Raw genomic sequence first — 24,501 nt, forward strand, 5'->3', positions numbered from 1 at the left:
TTTCCACCAATCCAACCAGATCAGATCACTTTAAGAAAGAGATAGTAAAGAAGAATTCAAAGTAGTTCAAACAGGACCCAGGTGTGAATCAATCCCTGCCTGACTGGAAGGGAAAGATGAAAACCAGCAGTACCTAGAGGGACATATTTAAGTATCCCTGGTCTAATGCATTGGCCAATGATATGATCTTTATTGATTGTATTGGTGGTCACAGAGCTCTGCTGTGAATCTCTGAAATCTTATTTCTGTTAGTAATTGACATTTGGTCAATTGTTAGGGTGCTTTGCCTTTTGAAGCTGTTGTCCAGGCAGCTTCTATGTATCCACTTTATCTGTTCCTTTGTTAACTTTTTATACCTGTTTTGTAAAGGACCGTTGTAATGCAAGGGCACATTTCTGCCAAAGCAGACTATATAAAGTATTTTCAAAGCCCCTAACTAGACCATCAGGCTGCTATCTTTACAGTAAGCTATGTGCTAAAATGCATGGGAATGATATTAGATGTGCTAAATATAATATGCCAAATATGTGTATATTATATGATAATAAAATATAATTTTGTTCATTGCATTGTTTGATTATTGGAGAGTTATTACTATTCTATATCACTACTGTACTGTGTTGGGGGTTTATCTGGGATGGAGTTGTTCCTAGACGCTGAGCTGAGGTCAATTTAGCATTTCCCCGGTGTAGTCAAAGGTGAGGATTTGGGAAGGATAGGCTGGTCCTGGTTCAGTGTGCCTCGGCCTGGAGGGAGGGGAGGGGAATGGCATGGGAGGTGTGTGTATGACAGTGACCACTTAATTCCACCGGAGGTTATTCACAGAAAGTGATTTACTGGAGCGCCTGCGCGGCAAATCGTAACAGATAGAATGAGCAGACGAGTGGGCGACCTCAGCCCGAAGCAGGTGGACGTTTTAGCCGAGGTAATTTAAACTTTCCACTATAACATTTCATGTTCTTTGTAGGCCTATATTCTAGCCTCTGTTTATTCAAGTTACTGTCTAAAATGTTTTTCTCATATAGCCTATTTAGTGTATTCCTTAATTTTTTCCCCCAACAATTCTTTATTTAGTTATTTATTATTTAGTTATTTAGTTTGTGTTGTCTCGTGCTGCTAGTTTCGGGAGCGGATTGAGGACATTCTCCCAGACCTCCCCGCGCAGCATGATCACTACCTGCTCCGCTGGCTCCGAGGTGAAGTCAACGCTACATCTTTGTTCCCATAGCAACATCAGATAGTCCTACCCTGCATTTCTGCAGGTTATGTTTATGTGTATTTGTTTTACCCGCAACATGAATTGCATACATTACAATATGATGGTAGGATGGTCATGTGTAAATCTCCTTTTTCTGAGATCAAATTAAAATAGGGTAGTACTATCTAAAGTGCTTTTCAACACCTCTATTCCTACTTAAGCAGGCCTATGTTCCTCGTGATGAATAGAAAGAGGATGAAACGTGTGTTGATACAGTAGTCTATGTCTGAGTAAAAGTAGACCTAAAGGCTTCATTATCTCACTGATGTAGTGGACATGGGCTTAGCCAACAGCACATGCTCTCAGTTTCTCTGACCCCTAGAGAGTGAACCCTACAGTGAAACTTGTTGTCCAAGAATATGAGAACAGGTTATGTTGTGACAACCACATAAGACAAATGTACAGTAATAACTTTCCACTCTCTGTCCCCATAGGGAGCTAAATCACACAGGTAGCCTAGGCATTTGAGGCATTTTGACAAGTTGTTGTGTTTTGACTAACCGTCAATCCACAACCCTGTTTTCAAATGATATTTGACTCCTATTGATGGTGGTGACATTTTTTGTAAATTTACAGTCAAATACAGTATTTTTGACATATATTACCTGTTGCAGAGAGACACTAGTTTTCCTATCAGATTGGGTGTAAGGTATTGAGGTATTGTTAACCCACACTCAGCAGACCCAGTGGTAATGGAACTGTTACAAATCGCCCCAAAAATGTACATATTGCCACTTTAACAAATACTTAGTAGTCAAGTTTCGGAGCATGTCTTTAAAGAAGGGAGATTTGTTTAACAATATATTTTTGGGCATTTTAAAATTTTCACAAGCATCCCCCACAAAAAAACATGAAGATAATGCCCCTTCTACACTCCCCCATGTCTCCAGCATCAGCTCCCACTCAACCATATCCTACAAAAAAAACAGGGTTCATTGTTTGAAGTAATATTATTGTTGTTGTAAGATTGCAAACAGACTTGGCAGTTTCACTGTTATGGAGTCCAACTTTAAAGAGATAATTTTGTATACTTTTTAGCAAGTAGTTATGAAAGTAGTGTTCACTTTTATACTACGTCACATACTGTATGTGCAGATATGTGCACCACATCATTGTTCGCTCTCTCTCTCTCGCTCTGGTGTACATGTTGTGCATCTTGCTTGCTGTCACTCATATGGCGAGGGGTTGAAGCTCATTGGTTGAACTCAAATTGCTAGGGGGCTGGCCCTCGTAGTGGAAAATGTAGGGAAAATAGCGCAGCACAGCCTCCAGAAAGACAGTCGCTTTCAAACTATGGATTTTGTAGATAATTGAGGTAAGATAGTAATTCTGCTCATATATTATGTATTTATGAACTACAAATACAGTCCAAAGTGGGAGATTTAGTAGTAGCCAAAGTTCTGGAGCATGTCTTCAAGGAAGTAATTTATTTTTCAACAATATAATGCCCCTTCTACCCCCAAACCCCCCATACACAAAATTCCAGGCTACATGAGAGTACATAATACAGATCCCTTCAAACAGCCCCCCCCCACTCCCCCACTCCCCCAACCAGTATTAGCCTCAATCCTATAAAAAAGAGCGAAACAGTGCCCTCTATATCAAATACTAGCAAATACATGTGTCAACATAAATACAAAGAAATACACACAGAGAGAAAATGAGAGGGGAGGAGAGGGGAAGAGAGAGAGAATCACCTGTGTGATACAAGATGCACCACTACATAATCAGAAACATGGATTGTTCAAAAACGTGTGTATAGGTAGCTGAAGAGTCGAGTAAGATTTGGGGACTGCATCCATGTTTGTGTATCTAGAGACTGGTCTCTGTCGTTTCTGCCAGCCAGTGTGGCTTCTGCTCTGGTGACATCTGACATTCGGCCGCTTTGTTTTTGATAAGGTTTTGGAAGTAAACATCAGCTTATGGGGCACCTCGCTGGCCTGACCAATAGGGATGGACCGTGCGCCCTCTCCTCCTCCTGCCCTATGCCCACAAGAGCATATTTACTCAGCCAGTAGACCGGGTTTGGACAAGCAAAGTCGGCTAAATATCAGATGACTTCCCAAACCTGATCTTTATAAAAGCTGGTGTACATTTACATAATTTAGCAGACGCTCTTATCCAGAGTGACTTACAGGAGCAATTAGGGTTAAGTATCTTGATCAAGGGCACATGAACAGATTTTTCACCTAGTCGGCTCAGGAATTCGACCTTTCAGTTACTGGCCCAACGCTCTTAACCACTAGGCTACCTATATTCCAGAACAATGGTCACCAACCGGTCGATCACGATCGACTTGTCGATTTCCAAGGCATTTCTAGTCGATCACCAAACATTTCAGTAAAAAACCCAATGATAAATAAAGCCTTGTGTTCCTATTTTTTGTATTAGTCTCGGGCTGTTGGTGGTAGGTGCAGCCAATTCAGCTGTCCTGTGCACCGTGTAGGCAATGTGTTGCCATTTCATGTGTCTGAAGTTACAAACTCTTCCTCACCAGGCCCATCCGGAAGGCAATCAAGTGCACTATAGGCCTACGGCTGGCAAAACGTTTAAAACCATGACTAGAGAGAGACTGTCAACGAGTACACCAAAGAGCTGATGTTTAGTTCATGTTTAAGTTCTTACTCAGCACTGTCAACGCTTTGTATTCAGCACTTTTATAAACTATAAAATGCGCGTTCTTCCTATTTCCACTCAACAACAACAAGCAGTGCAGCAGGAATGAATGAGTAGGAAAGTGTATCTATTGGCTTGCGTTGTTGTTATTATTAGCGACTTGGGTCTTTTTTAATATCAAGGAACATTTCACTTTCTCTGTTCATATGAGTAACAACATGAAGTTGTGCACGAGGCAGAAATAACGCGCTGCGACTCGAGTTTCACCATCAGCTGGAAGACGGTGTCTCTTTTTGGTCAGTGTCAGTGGAGGAAAGGGAGAGCGGAGGGATGTTGAGAGACGGACTGCTGTCTTCGCTGAGACTGACCATCAGATGCAGGCACCATCTGCACAGTAAAATAAAAAGCAAATGTATGTTCACTCAGCTGTGCCTCACAAGTAATACAACAATGGATCTATTACCGGTGTGATCATATAGCCTACCTCAAATTTTGAAATATAATTTTTAAAAATATACCAAACAACAATGCATTGGCAGGTAAATTCAAGAAAAGCCAGTATGCAGTGATAATGTAATGAGCTTATTGCTACAGTACTGTTTTTAATTGGTTAATGTTGCATAGGCTTACATAATAAAAATCAGAGCGGTAGATCTCAGCATGCATTTTGACTAAGAAAGTGATCTTGACTCAGAAAAGGTTGGCGACCACTGTTCTAGAAAATCATGTTTTAAGCAGCAAACAGTGAACATACTTCTGTCTATGACTGTATTTCATTGTCCAGCTTCTGTGCCACATTGTGAATGTGTGTGATTATTTTATATTCTGTGGTTGGACAAAGGCCCTGATCAATTCAATAGAGCACTCAATTTCCTATTAGTCTCTTAGGGAAGTGTATTGACCTGTTGAATGAGGTAGGTGGACAGGTAGGGGAACAGGTCCAGTATCTTTAGCCTACCCATAGACAACCAGGCAGGCAGCTGGACACTTATCCTGTAATAGTCATTAGACAACACAGGGACCAGATTACTGCAACTAGGATGATGGTAGTGTACTCACTGTCTGTACACACAGGTGTGTGAGAACAATGTCATTAAACACACATAGCAGTGTTGTAGTAGCTACTAGGTGCCATGCATTGGGGTTTGGGCTTTTATAACGTAGAAGATTAAAACTCATTCTGCAAATATTGTATCAGCATTCACTACAGGCAAGGTATGCCATTAAATATTAGCTATTACATCATGTGTATGTGCACGTTTGTGTCCATATGAGTTGACTCTTCCACGTAGTGGGCATTACTTCAAGGAAGATGGAATAGATCGATATTTGTGTTCTCCCTCATCCTGTGTTTTAGCCTTACAAAAGAGAGTTTATACAACTTTTCAACTGTGTCAGATTCGCTGTCTCACTGTCATTGGATGGTGTTACTATGTACCCTGTACACTATTTGCACTTAATTATATGAATGACATCGGCCAACCTAAATTCAAGGCCATGACAATTCTATGGTCCATACTGTATGCTTAAGGAATATATGCATAACCAAATTTCCATAGGTGAGTTTTTTCACTCAAGCATAATAATTATTTATTATGTGTCCCTTTCGCGAAATTTGTCTTGCATTTGAAACTCAACAGCACAACATGAATATCACCAGATAGAGTGGCACAGCGGTCTAAGGCACTGTATCTCAGGGCTAGAGGTATCCCTACAGACCCTGGTTCGAATCCAGGCTATATAACAACCGGCTGTGATTGGGAATCCCATAGGGCGGCGCACAATTGGCCCAGCATCGTCCGGGATTGGCTGGTGTAGGCCATCATTGTAAATAACAATTTGTTCTTAACTAACTTGCCTAGTTAAATAAAGGTTCCCACCAAAATTACATAAACATCACACAAAAAAAGAGATGACAATGCTTTGTAATGTTTCGCTAACAAGAAATGAGTTGTCTCATCGGTCGTCTAAAGGGGACCAAGGCGCAGTGTGTAAAGTGCTCATATTTCCTTTATTAATGATAACGCTTAAACAAAAACGACAGCCAACAGTTCTGTCAGGTACATAGACAAAACGGAAAAAAACTACCCACACATGAAAAACAGGCTGCCTAAGTATGGCTTCCAATCAGAGACAATGATAGACAGCTGCCTCTGATTGGAAACCATACCTGGCCAAAACATAGAAAACAAAAACATAGAAATTGAAATCTAGAAAAACCCCACATAGAAACAGAAAACCAAACCACCCAAAACACCCACCTGTCACGCCCTGACCACTCTACTATGGAAAATGACCTCTTACAAGGGTCAGGACGTGACATTAGTATTAGTAAGAAGGTATTGTATTAGCCTATATTGCTCAATTTCATTTCATTTTTGTGAGTCTTAACTAAAATATCAGATGCCACTTTAAAGGCGGGAGGTGACCCTGGTAACGTGGCCACTCGAGCACTTTCTCTTGACCGAGGTAAAGCAAGTTTCAGGTTGGATATTCAATGGATATTCACGCTTTCAAGCCTCAATAGCTTTCAAACCACTTGAGCCACAGACTCCAAATAAGTGTCATGATATTGGAAAGATTGCGCACAACATTGCACAGGTCTGATTTTCACGATTTGGACATTCATTTGCTTTGCAAAGCTAATAAACATGGGGAAATGTGTGAGCAGCATTATGTATTCCTAGTTCAACTAGCTGGGAGCAAACTTTTTTTACATTCAAATTTTAATAGCTCCTTGGTCATGTGACCTACTGACCTCAAACAAGGTTCAGAATGTACACTCAGTGGGCCTACACATTGCACACCCTTTAGTTTGTCCATTTTCATCTCACACAATTTTACATGCATTTTTCAAATGTTCTAATTTCAGTAGCTCCTTGCTCATGTGACCTACTGACCTCAAACAAGGTTCAGAATGTACACTCAGTGGGCCTACACATTGCACACCCTTTAGTTTGTCCATTTTCATCTCACACAATTTTACATGCATTTTTCAAATGTTCTAATTTCAGTAGCTCCTTGCTCATGTGACCTACTGACTTCAAACAAGGTTCAGAATGTACACTCAGTTCTTTCAGCTATAAATCACATGTTCAGACTTAACCTTTGACTTTTTATTCGCAAATGCAAATGTAACGCACTGTAGAGCCCTGCACATTGACCACCTACGTGTCTGGTCAAAAAGACGTTCTTACCCGCCAATACCTAAATCTACCTGCATTTGGCGGGTGTTAATGTTATGCCTGGTAATGAGTGTACATGCTTAGATGGCCATAATGATTGTCTATGTTACATCTTGTTTTGTCTTATTCTGTATCATGACGAGTGTTGTTTTTCTTCTTTTCCAGCCCGAAGCTTCAATGTTCAGAAAGCAGAGGCGATGCTCAGAAAGGTGAGACCCTGTTTCAAGTGTTTGTTGATCTAACAAGGTCCTCCTGTACTCTCTGATATCTAAATACTGGCTACTTTCCTCTGGTTGACTTGTAATGAGAATTATTGACTGGACATAATAATGTCTACATATCCAATATACCATGTGCATGTTAATATACACTGTATCCATGATGCATTAGCCTGTAATTAAAGAGTAACGTGTTATATTGATAAGAGTGACTAGAATGTAATAATAAAGATGGTGACATAACAAGGTGACTGTCTGGTGTCTACGTTTTCCATGGTGATTGTTTAATAGAAACAATCTATTTCTATGGATTTGTTTTTTCTTTTACATCATCGGATTATAATATGGAACCCTGCGAGCTGCATCTTCAAGCTACTTATTACACACACACACACACACACACACACACACACACACACACACACACACACACACACACACACACACACACACACACACACAGAAGATAATAAAGTATCAGTATTAGCCTCCTGATCCCTTCCCAGAGTGCACTGCTTCCAAAATGCTCCATTATATGTGTGTGTTGCCTTTTGTTCAAAGTTCAAAGCCTTGAGGTTGTGTTTATCCAGAACTCCATATTATCCCACATTAAAAACACACACTTGAATCTTTTCAAAGGCAACATTTATTTAACATAACTCTTACTGCTAAAAGACTGTTCTGAACACAAGTTTCTCTCTCCTCTGTAGCATCTGGAGTTCAGGAAACACATGAAAGCAGACAGCATCATCACTGACTGGAGGCCTCCTGAGGTGCCTGCCTGCCTGCCTGCCTGCCTGCCTGCCTGCCTGCCTGCCTGCCTGCCTGCCTGCCTGCCTGCCTGCCTGCCTGCCTGCCTGCCTGCCTGTGTGTGTGTGCCTGCCTGCCTGCCTGCCTGCCTGCCTGCCTGCCTGCCTGCCTGCCTGTGTGTGTGTGCCTGCCTGCCTGCCTGCCTGCCTGCCTGCCTGCCTGTCTGTCTGTCTGTCTGTCTGTCTGTCTGTCTGTCTGTCTGTCTGGTGTGTGTGTGTGCCTGCCTGCCTGCCTGCCTGCCTGCCTGTCTGTCTGTCTGCCTGTGTGTGTGCCTGCCTTTCTGTTTGTTTGTCTGGTGGAAAAGTACAGCTCTGTCTGTGACAGAGTACAGCTACACCATTAGGACTACCAGGGTTATTACACAGTGTAATAACACGACACAGATGTTGATACAAACTACCGTCTTACACAATGCACATTATGATCATTTGTGTGGCTTTCCTCCTTGCATGGTCAGATAGAGGTTGGTATGGGCACAGAATTAAATAGAACAACTATAATATATCTGGGTTGTAAAATCGTCTTGATTCTCAAGCTGTATGAGTTCTACAATACTGAGCAAAATATAAACACAACATGTAAAGTGTTGGTCCCATGTTTCATGAGCTGAAATAAAAGATCCCAGACATTTTCTTATATGCACAAAAAGCTAATTTCTCTAAAATGTTGTGCACAATTTTGTTTACATTCCTGTTAGTGAGCATTTCTCATTTACCAAGATAATTCATCCACCTAACAGGTGTGGCATATCAAGAAGCTGATTAAACGACATGATCATTACACAGGTGCACCTTGTGCTGGGGACAACAAAAAGCCACTCTAAAATGTGCAGTTTTGTCACACAACACAATGCCACAGATATCTCAAGTTTTGAGGGAGCGTGCAATTGGCATGCTGACTGCAGGAATCTCCACCAGAGATGTTGCCAGATAATTGAATGTTCATTTCTCAACCATAAACCGCCTATAACGTTGTTTTAGAGAATTTGGCTGTACGTCCAACTGGCCTCACAACCACAGATCACGTGTATGGCGTTGTGTGGGCGAGCGGTTTGCTGATGTCAACGTTGTGAACCGAGTGCCCCATGGTGGCGGTGGGGTTTTTACATTTTAGTCATGTAGCAGACGCTCTTATCCAGAGCGACTTACAGTAGTGAATGCATACATTTCATTCATTTCATACATTTATTTTTTTCTCCGTACTGGTCCCCCGTGGGAATCGAACCCACAACCCTGGCGTTGCAAACACCATGCTCTACCAACTGAGCCACACGGGACTATGGTATGGGCAGGCATAAGCTACGGCCAGCGAACACAATTGCTTTTATCGATGGCAATTTGAATGCACAGAGATATCGTGACGAGATCCTGAGGCCCATTGTTGTGCCATTAATCTGCCGCCATCACCTAATGTTTCAGCATGATAATGCATGGCCCCATGTCGCAAGGATCTGTAATCTGTAAATTCCCAGTTCTTTCATGGTCTGCATACTCACCAGACATGTCACCCATTGAGCACGTTTGGGATGCTCTGGATTGACTTGTACGACAGTGTATTCCAGTTCCCGCCAATATCCAGAAACTTCACACAGCCATTGAAGAGTAGTGGGACACAGGCCACAATCAACAGCCTAATCAACTCTATGCGAAGGAGATGTCGCCCTGCATGAGGAAAATGGTGGTCACACCAGATACTGACAGGTTTTCTAATCCACGCCCCTACCTTTTTTCTTAAAGTATCTGTGACCAACAGATGCATATCTGTATTCCCAGTCATGTGAAATCCACAGATTAGGGCCAAATTAATTTATTTCAATTGACTGATATCCTTATATGAACTGTAAGTCAAATATTTGAAATTCTTGCATGTTGCGTTTGCATTTTTGTTCAGTATAATTAGTCCTGTCTAAATAAAATATTTCAAAATATTTCACCAGGGAGCATGACTGAGCCACAAAAGAGAATTTGCTTATTTTAAGAAAACTGCTGTGGATTGTTCCAAATCACAAGTGTGTTTGGGAAGCCAGAATGCATATGTAGGAAAGTGCCCATTTGGCAATGTCTTATTTCTGATTGTCTTAACTCTCCACATACACAACACATTTTTTCTTCGCCTCACGCAAGTCAACAAAGTCTGTTTTTTATATCCATTGCCACTGATAATTCCTCAGTATTTGAAAAATCTTGTCAACACTCCCGGTAATCACCAAGCCTGAGTGTGAATTAGTTAAATATCATGATCTGATGATCCCATATATCCAGTGAAAACGTCCTAAAACACAGCTTTCTGTTCCGAACTCATTGGCGCAGGAAACTTTGAGGGCCCGGAATAGGCTAGTTGATACATTGTTGCAAATTTGTTAGGACAGCTTCGGACCAGACCCTGTGATAATTTGATACAATGCTGAATTTCACTAGCAATAGCTCAAGTCAAGACATATAGAATGGGAGGCAGACAGGTGAAGAGAGATGAATGTGATTGAAAGGATATTTTCTTCTGATTTTATTTGTCCGGTTTAGGTCTATGTATTTTACTTAGTTGATGAAGGACGTTATAGGCCTACTGCTGCATTGATCTATAGGCTATCTCTGAGTTCCATGCTCTTATTTCTTTAGCCGCCAATGGATCACAATGTATCAATATGTCCATATGGCAGAGGCTAGTGCTCTCGCCATAGTTGAATTTTACTTAATAGTGTTATGATTAACCACGTGACAATGATTTTCAGAAACTAAAATGTTGTTATTGAAATGAAACTGTTCCATGAAAATGTGCATACAGTTGAAGTAGGAAGTTTACATACACTTAGGTTGTAGTCATTAAAACTTGTTTTTCAACCATTCCACAAATTTGTTGTAAACAAACTAAAGTCGCTTAGAACATCTACTTTGTGCATGACACAAGTAATTTTTCCAACAATTGTTTACAGAGATTATTTCACTGTATTTCACTGTATTAATTCACTGTTTCACAATTCCAGTGGGTCAGAAGTTTACATACATTAAGTTGACTGTGCCTTTAAACAGCTTGGGAAATTCCAGAAAATTATGTCATGGCTTTAGAAGCTTCTGATAGCTTAATTGACATAATTTGAGGCAATTGGAGGTGTACCTGTGGATGTATTTCAAGGCCTACCTTCAAACTCAGTGCCTCTTTGCTTGACACCATGGGATAATCAAAAGAAATCAGCTAAGACCTCAGAAAAGAAATTGTAGACCTCCAAGTCTGGTTCATCCTTGGGAGCAATTTCCAAATGCCTGAAGGTACCACGTGCATCTGTACAAACAAAAGTACGCAAATATTAACACCATGGGACCACGCAGCCGTCATACCGCTCAGGAAGGAGACGCGTTCTGTCTCCTAGAGATTAACGTACTTTGGTGCGAAAAGTGCAAATCAATCCCAGAACAACAGCAAAGGACTTTGTGAAGATGCCGGAGGAAACAGGTACAAAAGTATCTATATCCACAGTAAAATGAGTCCTATATCAACATAACCTGAAAGGCCGCTCAGCAAGGAAGAAGCCACTGTTCTAAAACCGCCATAAAAAGCCAGACTACGGTTTGCAACTGCACATGGGGACAAAGATTGTACTTTTTGGAGAAATGTCCTCTGGTCTGATGAAACAAAAATAGAACTGTTTGGCCATAATGACCATCGTTATGTTTGGAAGAAAAAGGGGGAGGCTTGCAAGCCGCAGCATCATGTTGTGGAGGTGCTTTGCTGCAGGAGGGCCTGGTGCACTTCACAAAATAGATGGCATCATGAGGGAGGAAAATTATGTGGATATATTGAAGCAACATCTCAAGACATCAGTCAGGAAGTTGAAGCTTGGTCGCTAATGGGTCTTCCAAATGGACAATGACCCCAAGCATACTTCCAAAGTTGTGGAAAAATGGCTTAAGGACAACAAAGTCAAGGTATTGGAGTGGCCATCACAAAGCCCTGATCTCAATCCTATAGAAACATTGTGGGCAGAACTGAAAAGCGTGTGCGTGCAAGGAGGCCTACCAACCTGACTCAGTTACACCAGCTCTGTCAGGAGGAATGGGCCAAAATTCACCCAACTTATTGTGGGAAGCTTGTGGAAGGCTACCCGAAACGTTTGACCCAAGTTAAACTATTTAAAGGCAATGCTACCAAATACTAATTGAGGGTCTGTTTTCTTCTGACCCACTGGGAATGTGATGAAATAAATAAAACCTGAAATAAATCATTCTCTCTACAATTATTCTGACATTTCACATTCTTAAAATAAAGTGGGGAAATTTTACCAAGATTAAATGTCAGGAATTGTGAACAACGGAGTTTAAATGTATTTGGCTAAGGAGTATGTAAACTTCCGACTTCAACTGTATATACATATTCATAACTGGCACGCAGATCGGTAGAAATGGTAGGATAAATTGTAAGCTTCCCCAAACTTGAAAAAAACAGGCCTGCCTATGGAAATCAAAGGCCTGTCCAACTGATTCGTTCTGGCGCTGGGTCTGACTGTATGATGTGGTTCCCCAGGTGATCGAACGGTATGTGTCCGGGGGGATGTGTGGGTACGACCTCGAGGGAAGTCCCATCTGGTACGATGTCATTGGGCCCCTGGACCCCAAAGGTCTGCTGCTGTCCTGCACCAAACAGGACTTCATGAGGACCAAGATCAGAGACACAGAGATGCTCCGCAGAGAGTGTCAGAAACAGACAGAGAAGGTACACTTTGAACTACCATGCTTTTATATGTATGACAATATTAACAGAATTGAGCACACTGTGCCTTCAGAAAGCATTCCCACTCCTTGGCTTTTTCCACATTTATTTGTCTTACAGCCTGAATTTAAAATAGATTACATTTAGATTTTTTTGGTCACTGGTTTACACACAATACCCCACAATGTCAAATATAATTAGTTTTTTTTTTAAACATTTTGACAAATTAATTACAAATGAAAAGCTGAAATGTCTTGAGTCAATAAGTATTCAAACCCTTTTTTATGTCAAACCCTTTTTTATAGCAAGCCTAATTACATTCAGGAGTAAAACTTAGCTTAACAAGTCACATAATAAGTTGCATGGACTCACTTTGTGTGCAATAATAGTGTTTAACATGATTTTTTAATGACTACCTCAAATCTCTGTACCCCACACATACAATTACAGTGCCTTCTGAAAGTATTCACACATTGACTTTTTCCACATTTTAGTTGTGTTAAAGCCTGAATTTAAAATTGATTAAAATGAGAGATTTTTTCTCACTGGCCTAAACACAATAACTCATAATGTCAAAGTGGAATGATGGTTTTAGAAATGTTTACCATTATTAAAATATGAAAAGCTCAAATGTATTGAGTCATTAAGTTTTCAACCCCTTTGTTAGGGCAAGCCCCTAAATAAGTTCAGGAGTAAAATGTGCTTAACAATCACATAATAAGTTACATGGACTCACTCTGTGGGCAATAATAGTGTTTAACATGATTTTTGAATGACTACCTCATCTCTACACCCCACAAATACAGTTATCTGTAAGGTCCTTCAAACAAACAGTGAATTTTAAAAATTCAACCACAAAGACAAGGGAGGTTTTCCAGTGCCTCGCAAAGAAGGGCACCTATTTGTAGTTGGGTACAAATAAAAAAGTAGACATTGAATATCCCATTGAGCATGGTGAAGTTATTAATTGCGCTTTGGATGGTGTATCAATACACCCAATCACTACAAAGAAACAGGTGTCCTTCCTAGCTCAGTTGCCTGAGAGGAAAGAAACTGCTCAGGGATTTCGGACATTGAGACCAGTGGTGACTTTAAAACAGTTTAATGGCTATGATAGGAGAAAACTGAAGATGGATAAACAACATTGTAGTTACTCGACAATACTAACCTAATTGACAGATTGAAAAGAAAGAAGCATGTACAGAATAAAAATATTCCAAAACATGCATCCTATTTGCAACTAGGCACTAAAGTACTGCAAAGAATGTGGCAAAGCAATGCACTTTTTGTGCTGGATACAAAGCATTATATTTGGGGCAAATCGAACACAACACATCACCAAGCATGGTGGTGGCTGCATCATGTTATGGGTATGCTTGTCATCGGCAAGGACAATGGAGTATTTAGGTTAAAAAGAAACTGAATAGAGCTAAGCACAGGCAAAATCATAGAGAAAAACCTGCTTCAGTCTGCTTTCCAACAGACACTGGGAGACAAATTCACCTTTCAGCAGGACAATAACCTAAAATACAATGCGGACACCTGCTTGTCGAACATCTCATTCCAAAATCATGGGCATTAATACAGAGTTGGTCCCCCCTTTGCTGCTATAACAGCCTCTACTCTTCTGGGAAGGCTTTCCACTAGATGTTGGAATGTTGCTGAGGGGACTTGCTTCCATTCAGCCACAAGAGCATTAGTGAGGTTGGGCACTGATGTTGGGCGATTAGGCCTGGCTCGCAGTCGGCGTTCCAATTCATCCCAAAGGTGTTTGATGGGATTGAGGCCCTTTGTAGGCTAGTCAAGTTCTTCCACACCGATCTCGCAAACCATTTCTGTATGGACCTCGCTTTGTGCACGGGGGCATTGTCATGCTGAAACAGGAAAGGGCCTTCCCCAAACTGTTGCCACAAAGTTGGAAGCACAGAATCGTCTAAAATGTAATTGTATCCTGTAGCGTTAAGATTTCCATTCACTTCAACTAACGGGCGGCAAGCTTTACACCACTCCAGCCAACGCTTGACATTGCGCATGGTGATCTTAGGCTTGTGTGTGGCTGCTTGCCCATGGAAACCCATTTCATGAAGCTCCTAACGAACAGTTCTTGTGCTGACGTTGCTTCCAGAGGTAGTTTGGAACTCGGTAGTGAGTGTTGTAACCGAGGACAGAGGATTTTTACGTGCCTAGCGCTTCAGCACTCAGCAGTCCCGTTCTGTGAGCTTGTGTGGCCTATCACTTCACGGCTGAGCCGTTGTTGCTCGTAGACGTTTCCACTTCACAATAACAGCACTTACAGTTGACCATGGCAGCTCTAGCAGGGCAGACATTTGACAAACTGACTTGTTGGAAGGGTGACATCCTATGATGGTGCCACATTGATAAGGCCATTCTACTGCAAATGTTTGTCTATGGAGATAGCATGGCTGTGTGCTCGGTTTTATACACACCTGTAAGCAACGAGTGTGGCTGAAATTGCCAAATTCCCTCATTTGAAGCGGTGTCCATATACTTTTGGCTATGTAGTGTATGTAGATGAGATTCTTTCAATATGTTTTCAAACATTTCTAAAAACATGTTTTCACTTTGTCATTATGGAGTATTGTGTGTAGATGAGGGAGAAAATATATATATTTAATCGATTTTGAATTCAGGCTGTAACACAACAAAATGTGGAATATGTATTACAATATGACAGGCCTTTATTCTAATCTCAGAGTGCCAGAAGCAGACGCTTTGACTGAGTATGATTTATTACATATATATTCAAAAAGATAAGGCTTTATTTATTAGAGTGCCAGAGACAGACATTCATTAAAGAGATTTTTGCAACGCCAAGAGTTGTGGGTTTGATTCCCGCTAGGGCCACCCGTACATAAAATGTATGCACCCATGACTGTAAGACGCTTTGGATAAAAGTGTCTGCTAAATGGTGTATAATATTGTTATTGTTATTATTATTATTATTATTATTATTATATAGAAGAACGAGAGGTTTGACTTAAAACGCTCTAAAAAATATCCCCCACCCCTTTTTCACTCTCTCTCTCTCTCTCTCTCTCTCCCCTCCCCGTCCCTCCCCACCTTCTCTCCTTCCCCCTCTATCAGTTGGGGGTTAATGTGGAGGCGATAACCCTGATCTATGACTGTGAGGGCCTGGGCCTGAAGCACCTGTGGAAGCCTGCTTTAGAGGCCTATGGAGAGGTGAACCCACTGAATGAAATAGATTAGAACATAATATATACACACTAATGGTTCTAAATAGTACCAGATATGGGTTCTTCAGCTTGTAACCATAGCAGCACCCTTTTTGGTGCTATATACAACCCTTTTTTGAAGGTTTAATAAAGAACCATGCCCATCATGTTCTAAATGGAACCTGTATGGTGTTATAAAGAACCCTTTCCTAAGGTTCTATAAAGAATCATTAAAAAAGGTTCTATATAGCACCAAAAATGGGTTCTGCTATGGTTACAACCCTTTTGGGGTGATATAGAACCCTGTTTTATGGTTCTTTATAGAAACTTTATGTAGTAGGGTTCCAAACTCAGCAAAAAAAGAAACGTCCTCTCACTGTCAACTGCGTTTATTTTCAGCAAACTTAACACGTGTAAATATTTGTATGAACGTAACAAGATTCAACAACTGAGACATAAACTGAACAAGTTCCACAGACATGTGACTAACAGAAATGGAATAATGTGTCCCTGAACAAAGGGGGGGTCAAAATAAAAACTAACAGTCAGTATCTGGTGTGGCCACCAGCTGCATTAAGTACTGCAGTGTATCTCCTCCTCATGGACTGCACCAGATTTGCCAGTTCTCGCTGTGAGATCATACCCCGCTCTTACACCAAGGCAGCTGCAAGTTCCCGGACATTTCTGGGGGGAATGGCCCTAGCCCTCACCCTCCAAACCAACAGGTCCCAGACGTACTCAATGGGATTGAGATACGGGCTCTTCGCTGATCATGGCAGAACACTGACATTCTTGTCTTTCAGGAAATCACACACAGAATGAGCAGTATGGCTGGTGGCATTGTCATGCTGGAGGGTCATGTCAGGATGAGCCTGCAGGAAGGGTACCACATGAGGGAGGAGGATGTCTTCCCTGTAACGCACTGCGTTGAGATTGCCTGCAATGACAACAAGCTCAGTCCGATGATGCTGTGACACACCGCCCCAGACCATGACGGACCCTCCACCTCCAAATCGATCCCGCTCCAGAGTACAGGCCTCGGTGTAATGCTCATTCCATCGACGATAAACGCGAATCCGACCATCACCCCTGGTGAGACAGTAAAGAGCGCTTTTTGACATCCTGTCTGGTCCAGCAACGATGGGGTGTGCCCATAGACGACGTTGTTGCCGGTGATGTCTGGTGAGAACCTGCCTTACAACAGGCCTACAAGCCCTCAGTCCAGCTTCTCTCAGCCTATTGCGGACAGTCTGAGCACTGATGGAGAGATTATGCATTCCTGGTGTAACTCAGGTAGTTGTTGTTGCCATCCTGTACCTGTCCCGCAGGTGTGATGTTCGGATGTACAGATCCTGTGCAGGTGTTGTTACACGTGGTCTGCCACTGCGAGGACGATCAGCTGTCGGTCCGTCCTGTCTCCCTGTAGCACTCTCTTAGGCGTCTCACAGTACGGACATTGCAATTTATTGCCCTGGCCACATCTGCAGTCCTCATGCATTCTTGCAGCATGCCTAAAGCACGTTCACGCAGATGAGCAGGGACCCTGGGCATCTTTCTTTTGGTGTTTTTCAGAGTCAGTAGAAAGGCCTCTTTAGTGTCCTAAGTTTTCATAACTGTGACCTTAATTGCCTACTGACTGTAAGCTGTTAGTGTCTTAACAAACGATCCACAGGTGCATGTTCATGAATTGTTTATGGTTCATTGAACAAGCATGGGAAACTGTGTTTAAACCCTTTACAATGAAGATGTGGGAAGTTATTTGAATTTTTACGAATTATCTTTGAAAGACAGAGTCCTGAAAAAGGGACGTTTCTTTTTTTTCTGAGTTTATAAAAAGCCTTTCTCAATCTGAAAGGTTCTTTGTAGATCCTGTAGAAGAACCATACAGGTTTTTATTCTGGTCAGGCATATTATATTATATATCTTCTAATGAGCCACCTCCCCTACATTTAATTATCACTAAAAGAGCAAAGAACCCTTTTGTGAACTTTAAAGAACCATTGAAGAACACAAGGGTTATTTGAGTAATTATGGCTCCACATAGAACCATCACCCTTCCTAAAGATCCCTTGGGGAACCCTCATCTTTTAGTGTTTATGCATCTCTATGGGTGAGACCACCATGAATAGACGTGTCTGAAAAACAATGTGTCTGTCTGGCTGGCTGTTGTCTGTCTTGCTGGCTGTCTGTCTGTCTGGCCATTGTATGGCTGGCTGTTGCCTGTCTGTTGGCTGGCTGGCTGTCCCTCACTAATACTGTTGCAGATCCTTACCATGTTTGAGGAGAACTATCCTGAAGGACTCAAGAGGGTGTTTCTCATCAAGAGTGAGTCATCTAGATTCTGCATGTGTGTATGTGTGTATGCGTGTGTGCGTGTGTGTGTGTGTGTGTGTGTAGTATCTATGTCTTACAATCTATGTCTTACAATATCTATGTCAATTAAATGTGAGTCACGGGAGGTTGGTGGCACCTTAATTGGGGAGGACGGGCTTGTGGTAATGGCTGGAGCGGAATTATTATGAGCCGTCCTCCCCTCAGCAGCCTCCTGTGTTGTGCGTGCGTCCGTGTGTGTATTTATAGTGCCTCTCCCTGCAGCTCCTAAGCTATTCCCGATGGCCTACAACCTGGTCAAACACTTCCTGAGTGAAGAGACACGTCATAAGATCATCATTCTGGGATGTGAGTACTGTGTTCCCATATATACTACACACTAGGGAGCAGTTACAGTATATGTGAGGTATTTTTCTTATCAATATGGACTATTGGAATATGGTTTCTGTAAATGAGAAAATATCACCTAATATTGCTCTTTGATATGGTATGTGTCTGTCTAATCCAGGGCTCTCCTACCCTGTTCCTGGAGAGCTACCGTCCTGTAGGTTTTTACTCCAACCCTAATCTAATTGGCTGATAAGCTGAATCAGGTTAGTTACAACAGGTAGTAACAACAGCTGGAGCAAAAACCTACAGGAGGGTAGCTGTCCAGGAACAGGGTTGGAGAGCCCTGGTCTGTATCGTTTTGAGATGTCACTTCTTGCCATTAGGGGGCAATCTCACATCAGGTGGTGGTGGGCCAAGTGTACAGCTGTAACAAGCTTTTGAACCTCCCGTCTGTCTTTCTCTCTCGCTCTCTCCCCCTCTCTTTTCCCCCTCTCTTTTCCCCCTCTCTCCGTCTCTAGCTAACTGGCAGGAGGTGTTACTTAAGCACGTTGACCCGGAGCAACTCCCGGTGGCGTACGGAGGAACCCTTACTGACCCTGATGGTGACCCTCGCTGTCGCACCATGGTGAGAGAGAGGGAGGGAGGGAGCGAGGTAACTTCCACAAAGCTATGAACGATCTGAGAGACAAGGCAAGAAGGGACTTCTACGCCATCAAAAGGAACATCAAATTCGACATCCCAAATAAGATTTGGCTAAAAATACTTGAATCAGTTAAGGAACCCATTGCCCTTTATGGTTGTGAGGTCTAGGGTCCACTCACCATCCAAGAATTCACAAAATGGGATGCAGAATTTTGATAAAAAATATCCTCCTTGTACAACGTAAAACACCTAAAATTGCATGCAGAGCAGAACTAGGCTGATACCAGAAAATAGCTTTTCAATTCTACAACCACCTAAAAGGAAGCGATTCCCAAACCTTCGATAACAAAGCCATCCCCTACAGAGAGATGAACCTGGAGAAGAGTCCCCTAAGCAAGCTGGTCCTGGAGCTCTGTTCACAAACACAAAGAGACCCCACAGAGCCCCAGGACAGCAACACAATTAGACCCAACCAAATCATGAGAAAACTAAAAGATAATTAGTTGACACATTGGAAAGAATTTACCAAAAAACAGAGCAAACTAGAATGCTATTTGGCCCTAAACAGAGAGTACACAGTGGCAGAATACCTGACCACTGTGAATGACCCAAACTTAAGGAAAGAAATAACTGTTTTTTGTTGTTGGTTTTTTTAACCCTTATTTTACCAGGTAAATTGACTGAGAACACATTCTCATTTACAGCAACAACCTTTGGAATAGTTACAGGGGAGAGGAGGGGGATGAATGAGCCAATTGGAAGCTGGGGATGATTAGGTGACCATGGTGGTCATATTGGGAATTTAGCCAGGACACCGGGGTTATACTCTTATGATAAGTGCCATGGGACCTTTAGTGACCACAGACTCTTGCTATAGCCTTGCTATTGAGAGAGGCCGCCATTGGCAGACCTGGCTCTCAAGAGAAGACAGGCTATGTGCACACTGTCCACAAAATGAGGTGGAAACCGAGCTGTACTTCCTAACCTCCTGCCAAATATATGACCATATTAGAGACACATATTTCCCTCAGATTACACGGACCCACAAAGAATTCGAAAAACAAATAAAATTTTGATAAACTCCCAAATCTATTGGGTGAAATACCAGTGTCCCATCACAGCAGCAAGATTTGTGACGTGTTGCCACAAGAAAAGGGCAACCATTGAACAAATACCATTGTAAATACAACCCTTATTAATGTTTATTTATTCTGCCTTTACACGTCGTTATAACACCGTATATAAACATAATATGACATCTGCCATGTCTCTATTCCTTTCATGTTTACTGTTCATTTTTTATTGTTTGTTTCACTTTTGTTTAGTATCTATGTCACTTGCTTTGCCAATGTTTTATTTTATTTAACCTTTATTTAACTAGGCAAGTCAGTTAAGAACAAATTCTTATTTACAATGACGGCCTACACCGGCCAAAACCCGGACGAGAGAGAGAGAGAGAGAGAGAGAGAGAGAGAGAGAGAGAGAGAGAGAGAGAGAGAGAGAGAGAGAGAGAGAGAGAGAGAGAGAGAGAGAGAGAGAGAGAGAGAGAGAGAGAGAGAGAGAGAGAGAGAGAGAGAGAGAGAGAGAGAGAGAGAGAGAGAGAGAGAGAGAGAGAGAGAGAGAGAGAGAGAGAGAGAGAGAGAGAGAGAGAGAGAGAGAGAGAGAGAGAGAGAGAGAGAGAGAGAGAGAGAGAGAGAGAGAGAGGTGTGTGCATGAATTCATGCGTGTGTTGTGGTGGTAGATAAACTACGGCGGTACGGTGCCCAGGTCGTACTATGTTCAGGACAATATGGTCAAGGTCCAGTATGACAACAGTGTGACCATCAGCCGAGGCTCCGCCTTCACACTGGAGTATGACATCACCACCCCCAGCAGCATCCTCAGGTAACCAACCTTTAACCCTGACAACTGACCTCTAACCCTTACCTTACTTCCCAAACCGGGCTGTAATCTTTGACCTTAAAGCTGAAATCCACATAAGGTGAAACAGCGTTACTGTTCGCCCCCAGCGCCTTTGTTGTTTTTGTTGCTGAAACAAACCAAAAATCGGCAGTACTTATTGTGTTCTATCTCTCATGCCATGATGCCTGAGGGAAAACAACAGTGTTCGTTGTTTGAAGTAACTTGTTTGTTGTTGTAATATCCCAAACGGACATGGCAGTTTCACCAAGTGCAGATTCCAGCTTTAAGTCTGACCGAACACACTAGAGTTAAACCCTGACCCCAAACTGACATGGGTGTCTTCCATATTGATTTCTCCTACCCAGTGGTGATTTCAGATCAGTGCAGATGAAGGAGAGGAAGCCACTTTACACTATTGAGATGCAGCCCTGGTAAAGATGTCACGTGGAGTAACACCTCCCCTCCTCTCTTCTCGTCCATCTTCCTTCCTCCTCCCCTCTATCTCCCCACCTCCCTCCATCTCCTCCTCCACCCTCTCCTCTCTAGGTGGCAGTTTGCCAGTGATGGGGCAGACATAGGCTTTGGGGTTTTCATGCGGACGCAGGAGGGGGGTGGGGCTCAGAAGGTGGGGGATATGCTGCAGGTGGTGCCTAGTGAACGCTACAACTCACACATGGTCCCAGAGGACCGCTCACTCACCTGCCCTGAGCCTGGAACTTGTGAGTACACACCAGTGGAGGCTGCTGAGGGGAGGACGGCTCATAATAATGGCTCATAATACTATCCTACTCATTCCGCTCAAGCCATTACCATGAGTCCGTCCTCCCCAATTAAGGTGCCACCAACCTCCTGTGGTACACACACACACACACACACACACACACACACAGACACACACACACACACACACACACACACACACACACACACACACACACACACACACACACACACACACATAGATGAACACATACACACAAAGATGTTCAGACCCCTTCTCTTTTTCTACATTTTGTTATGTTACAGCCTTATACTAAAATTGATGAAATAAAAAAAAATCCTCATCAACCTGCACACAATACCACATAATGACAAAGCAAAAACAAGTTTTTAGACATTTTTGCTCATTTATAAAAATAAAAAACAGAAATACCTCATTTAAATAAGTATTCAGACCCTTTGCTATTAGACTTGAAATTGAGCTCAGGTGCATCCTGTTTCCATTGATCATCATTACATTTACGTTTTTACATTTTAGTCATTTAGCAGACACTCTTATCCAGAGCGACTTACAGTAGTGAATGCAGACATTTCATATCCTTGAGATGTCCACCTGTGATCATCCTTGAGAGTCCACCTGTGGTAAAATCAATTGATTGGACATGATTTGTCAAGGCACACACCTGTCTATATAAGGTCCCACAGTTGAGAGTGCATGTCAGAGCAAAAACCAAGCCATGAGGTCGAAGGAATTGTCCGTTGAGCTCCGAGACAGGATTGTGTCGAGGCACAGATCTGGGGAAGAGTAACAAGAGATAGCATTGTATCGAGGCACAGATCTGGGGAAGAGTAACAAGAGATAGCATTGTATCGAGGCACACATCTGGGGAAGAGTAACAAGAGATAGCATTGTATCGAGGCACAGATCTGGGGAAGAGTAACAAGAGATAGCATTGTATCGAGGCACAGATCTGGGGAAGAGTAACAAGAGATAGCATTGTATCGAGGCACACATCTGGGGAAGAGTAACAAGAGATAGCATTGTATCGAGGCACAGATCTGGGGAAGGGTAACAAGAGATAGCATTGTATCGAGGCACAGATCTGGGGAAGAGTAACAAGAGATAGCATTGTATCGAGGCACAGATCTGGGGAAGAGTAACAAGAGATAGCATTGTATCGAGGCACAGATCTGGGGAAGAGTAACAAGAGATAGCATTGTATCGAGGCACAGATCTGGGGAAGAGTAACAAGAGATAGCATTGTATCGAGGCACAGATCTGGGGAAGAGTAACAAGAGATAGCATTGTATCGAGGCACACATCTGGGGAAGGGTACAAAAAAAAATCAGGAGTATTGAGGTCCCCAAGAACACAGGGGCCTCCATCATTCTTAAATGGAAGAAGTTTAGAGCCACCAAGACTCTTCCTAGAGCTGTCCGCACGGCCAAACTGAGCAATCGGGGAAGAATGGCCTTGGTCAGGGAGGTGACCAAGAACCCGATTTTCACTCTGACAGAGCTCCAGCGTTCCTCTGTGGAGATGGGAGAACCTTCCAGAAGGAATTCATCTCTGCCGCACTCCACCAATCAGGCCTTTATGGTAGAGTGGCCAGACGGAAGCCGCTCCTCAGTAAAAGGCACATGACAGCCCGCTTGGAGTTTGCCAAAAGGCACCTAAAGGACTTTTCGGAATATGAGAAACAAGATTCTCTGGTCCGATGAAACCAAGATTAAATTCCAAGCATCACGTCGAGGAAACCAGGCACCGCTCATTACCTGGCCAATACCATCCCTATGGTGAAGCATGGTGGGGCGGAATCATGCTGTGGGGATGTTTTTCAGTGGCAGGGACTGCCACTCTGTTAATCGAGGGAAAGATTAAGAGAGATCCTTGATGAAAACCTGCTTCAGAGCACTTAGGACCTCAGACTGGGGTGAAGGTTCACCTTCCAACAGGACAACGACCAAAAGCACACAGCCAAGACAACGCAGGAGTGGCTTTGGGACAAGTCTCTGAATGTCCTTGAGTGGCCCAGCCAGAGCCTGGACTTGAACCCGATCAAACATCTCTGGAGAGACCTGAAAATAGCTGTGCAGCAACGCTCCCCATCCAACCTGACAGAGCTTAAGAGGATCTGCGGAGAAGAATGGGAGAAATTCCCCAAATACAGGTGTGCCAAGCTGGTAGCATCATACCCAAGAAGACTTAATGCTGTAATCGCTGCCAAAGGTGCTTCAAAGGTCATTATGGGGTGTAGATTGATGAGGGGGAAAAACTATTTAATACATTTTTGAATAAGGCTGTAATGCTACAAAATGTGGAAAAAGTGAATGTGTCTGAATACTTTCCTGAATGCACTGTATACACTTGCACATACAAATAGACACTCACACTAACAGATACACACATACAGCTATACAGATACACACATACAGCTATACAGATACACACATACAGCTAGACATATACACACATACAGCCAGACATATACACACACAGCTAGACATATACACACATACAGCCAGACATATACACACACAGCTAGACATATACACACACAGCTAGACATATACACACATACAGCTAAACAGAT

General features: G+C 42.5%; 1 protein-coding gene across 1 annotated transcript in view; it reads left to right on the forward strand.

Moving 5' to 3' along the window:
* The first annotated feature begins 763 nt into the window (after nt 1-763).
* LOC106569318 (SEC14-like protein 2) overlaps nt 764-24,501 on the forward strand; it is a 28,082-nt gene continuing 4,344 nt past the window's right edge. Inside the window, exons 1-11 of the mRNA XM_014140551.2 lie at nt 764-925; nt 1,121-1,196; nt 7,225-7,268; nt 7,988-8,050; nt 12,603-12,791; nt 15,894-15,989; nt 18,247-18,307; nt 18,578-18,661; nt 19,162-19,268; nt 21,027-21,169; nt 21,734-21,906. Of these exons, the coding sequence (XP_013996026.1) occupies nt 872-925; nt 1,121-1,196; nt 7,225-7,268; nt 7,988-8,050; nt 12,603-12,791; nt 15,894-15,989; nt 18,247-18,307; nt 18,578-18,661; nt 19,162-19,268; nt 21,027-21,169; nt 21,734-21,906 (1,090 nt within the window). The 5' untranslated portion in view covers nt 764-871. The remainder of the gene's footprint in view (nt 926-1,120; nt 1,197-7,224; nt 7,269-7,987; nt 8,051-12,602; nt 12,792-15,893; nt 15,990-18,246; nt 18,308-18,577; nt 18,662-19,161; nt 19,269-21,026; nt 21,170-21,733; nt 21,907-24,501) is intronic.

The sequence above is a fragment of the Salmo salar genome, chromosome ssa01 (assembly GCF_905237065.1).
Source record: "Salmo salar chromosome ssa01, Ssal_v3.1, whole genome shotgun sequence".
NCBI lineage: Eukaryota > Metazoa > Chordata > Actinopteri > Salmoniformes > Salmonidae > Salmo > Salmo salar.